This window comes from Nematolebias whitei, chromosome 17 (assembly GCF_014905685.2).
Source record: "Nematolebias whitei isolate Nwh7 chromosome 17, NemWhi1, whole genome shotgun sequence".
Lineage (NCBI taxonomy): Eukaryota > Metazoa > Chordata > Actinopteri > Cyprinodontiformes > Rivulidae > Nematolebias > Nematolebias whitei.
Window position 1 is genome coordinate 17,314,492 of NC_056514.1, and position 1,926 is coordinate 17,316,417.

General features: G+C 39.5%; 1 protein-coding gene across 1 annotated transcript in view; it reads right to left on the bottom strand.

Annotated features, from left to right (window-relative positions):
* LOC119423340 (glucagon-like peptide 2 receptor) overlaps positions 1–810 on the bottom strand; it is a 32,742-nt gene extending 31,932 nt beyond the window's left edge. Inside the window, exon 1 of the mRNA XM_037690717.1 lies at positions 739–810. Coding sequence (XP_037546645.1) covers positions 739–810 — 72 coding nt within the window. The remainder of the gene's footprint in view (positions 1–738) is intronic.
* Positions 811–1,926: the final 1,116 nt, after the last annotated feature.

The following is a 1,926-nucleotide window of genomic DNA, read 5'->3' on the forward strand; positions in this document are numbered from 1 at the left end:
ATCCATCCATCCATCCATCCATCCATCCATCCATCCATCCATCCATCGATCCATCCATCAACACTGTCACCTTAATGTTATCTGCTGTTTAATCAGACAGGTAAAACTAACACCTAACACACCTGCCCACTTATCTGTCCATTTATTTTATGACCATTTAAATACCATAATTTGTGATTTTGTCCTGAGTTTGACAAGATTATCATTTCCTGTTTTGAGAGAGTTGCATCATTGATTAGTTCGATGTCACAGCACATGAGCCTTTCTTTATTATGTCTAAACACTTTTTAAATAAACTATCAGTAAATTATTTTATGTGACATCAGCAACTGAAACTTCAGTCTTATGGCTTAATTTTACACACACACACACACACACACACACGCATGCACACACGCACGCACACCCGCACGCACAAAAAGTTTTTGACTCTTTTTTTAATTTTATTGTATCACATGAAGCTTGAAGAGTCACAACTCCACAAATAATTCTCTATTAAATATGTGAAAGCTGCAAGTGATTCTTTTAAATTAGATGTAAAAAATAATTCTCTACATAAAAAAAATCTGGTCTTTTCAGGCTAAATATCCTCATTAGTTCAAACTCCTTGTGTGAAAAAGATGACTTTATCACATAAAAATCCTTTAAATGTCACATTATTTATCTGCCAGATGGAATCTGTTAATGGTTTGCAACGTTTCAAAAGCCTAAAGTTTCCCAGCACTCATTGAAACGTACCTGGTGGTTGAGGCCAGTAAAGAGGAGCAGGAGTTTGATGGTCTCGTGCCACGATGGCAGCCGGCTCGGCATGGTGCTGTGAGCTCACATTAAAAACACTCGGCTGGTCCGACACTTCACGCCTCGTCCTTCCACTCCCCAGGCAGCTCGTTCATCCTTGATTTAGGGTTTCACTTGGCCCAAAGGAAAGCTACAGTCTTGTTGACCTCCTGGTAATTCTGATGAACTTTAGGAACACTTTGATGATTATCTGCAGGAACCGAGATGCTCATTAAAGCTGCTGGCAGCTTTGCTCCAAACTCCTAAACATCTTCTTGATCCAATGATTTGGTCCAAAAATCCAAGACATTATAACAAATCTTATTCTCAGATTAAAAAAAACATTATTACAGATGAGTCCTCTGTTGTCTTTGAGAAAAGGCTTTGTCTCTGACGGAGGTCGATCTGTCTGTACTTCACTGCACAACTGAGAGCGCCTGAGATCCCATCTGACAAACTGCCTCTCCCTCCCCATCATCCTCTACCAATCAAGACGAGGGCCTGGGAGCACCGCTTGTATAACCACACTAACTTGGTTGTAGATGAAATTTTACAAACAAGTATAAATTCTAATATACTGATGATCATTAGAAATAATAACACAGTAAGCACCATGTGTACTTTGACCCAGTGAAGACACTGAGCTCGTCCCGTTGTTTAGCTTTCTCACAGACTTATTGAGCATCAAACTGTGTCTCTGACACTAACAGGGACCTCAGAGTAAACTCAGGCGCTAAAGCTAAACACATGAAAGCAAACGGGGGGAGCAATGACACCGAGGTGCAGAAACAAGTTCCATTTGAACTTTGACTCGCAAACAGATTCTAACTAATTTATTAATAGTTTTACAACAGCTTCAACTTGCAAGGGTTTTATTTGTAGTTCTGTTTGTTTCATTTGGAAACTGAATGAGCTGGTGAAGATTCTCAGTCATCCAGGACATGATCAATTCAAAAAACGTTCAATACAAAAACAACTGGACTTTATTGTAACAGAAGACGTTTCGCTCCTCATCCGAGGAGCTTTCTCAATTCAATGAGCAGTAAGTGAGAGATTCAGGTTATAAACATCTGGCTGGTATTTTAGCTCCTCTTGTTGGAAACACACCTCATCACATAAAGAACTCCATTGATTTTGCTAACAAAGTTC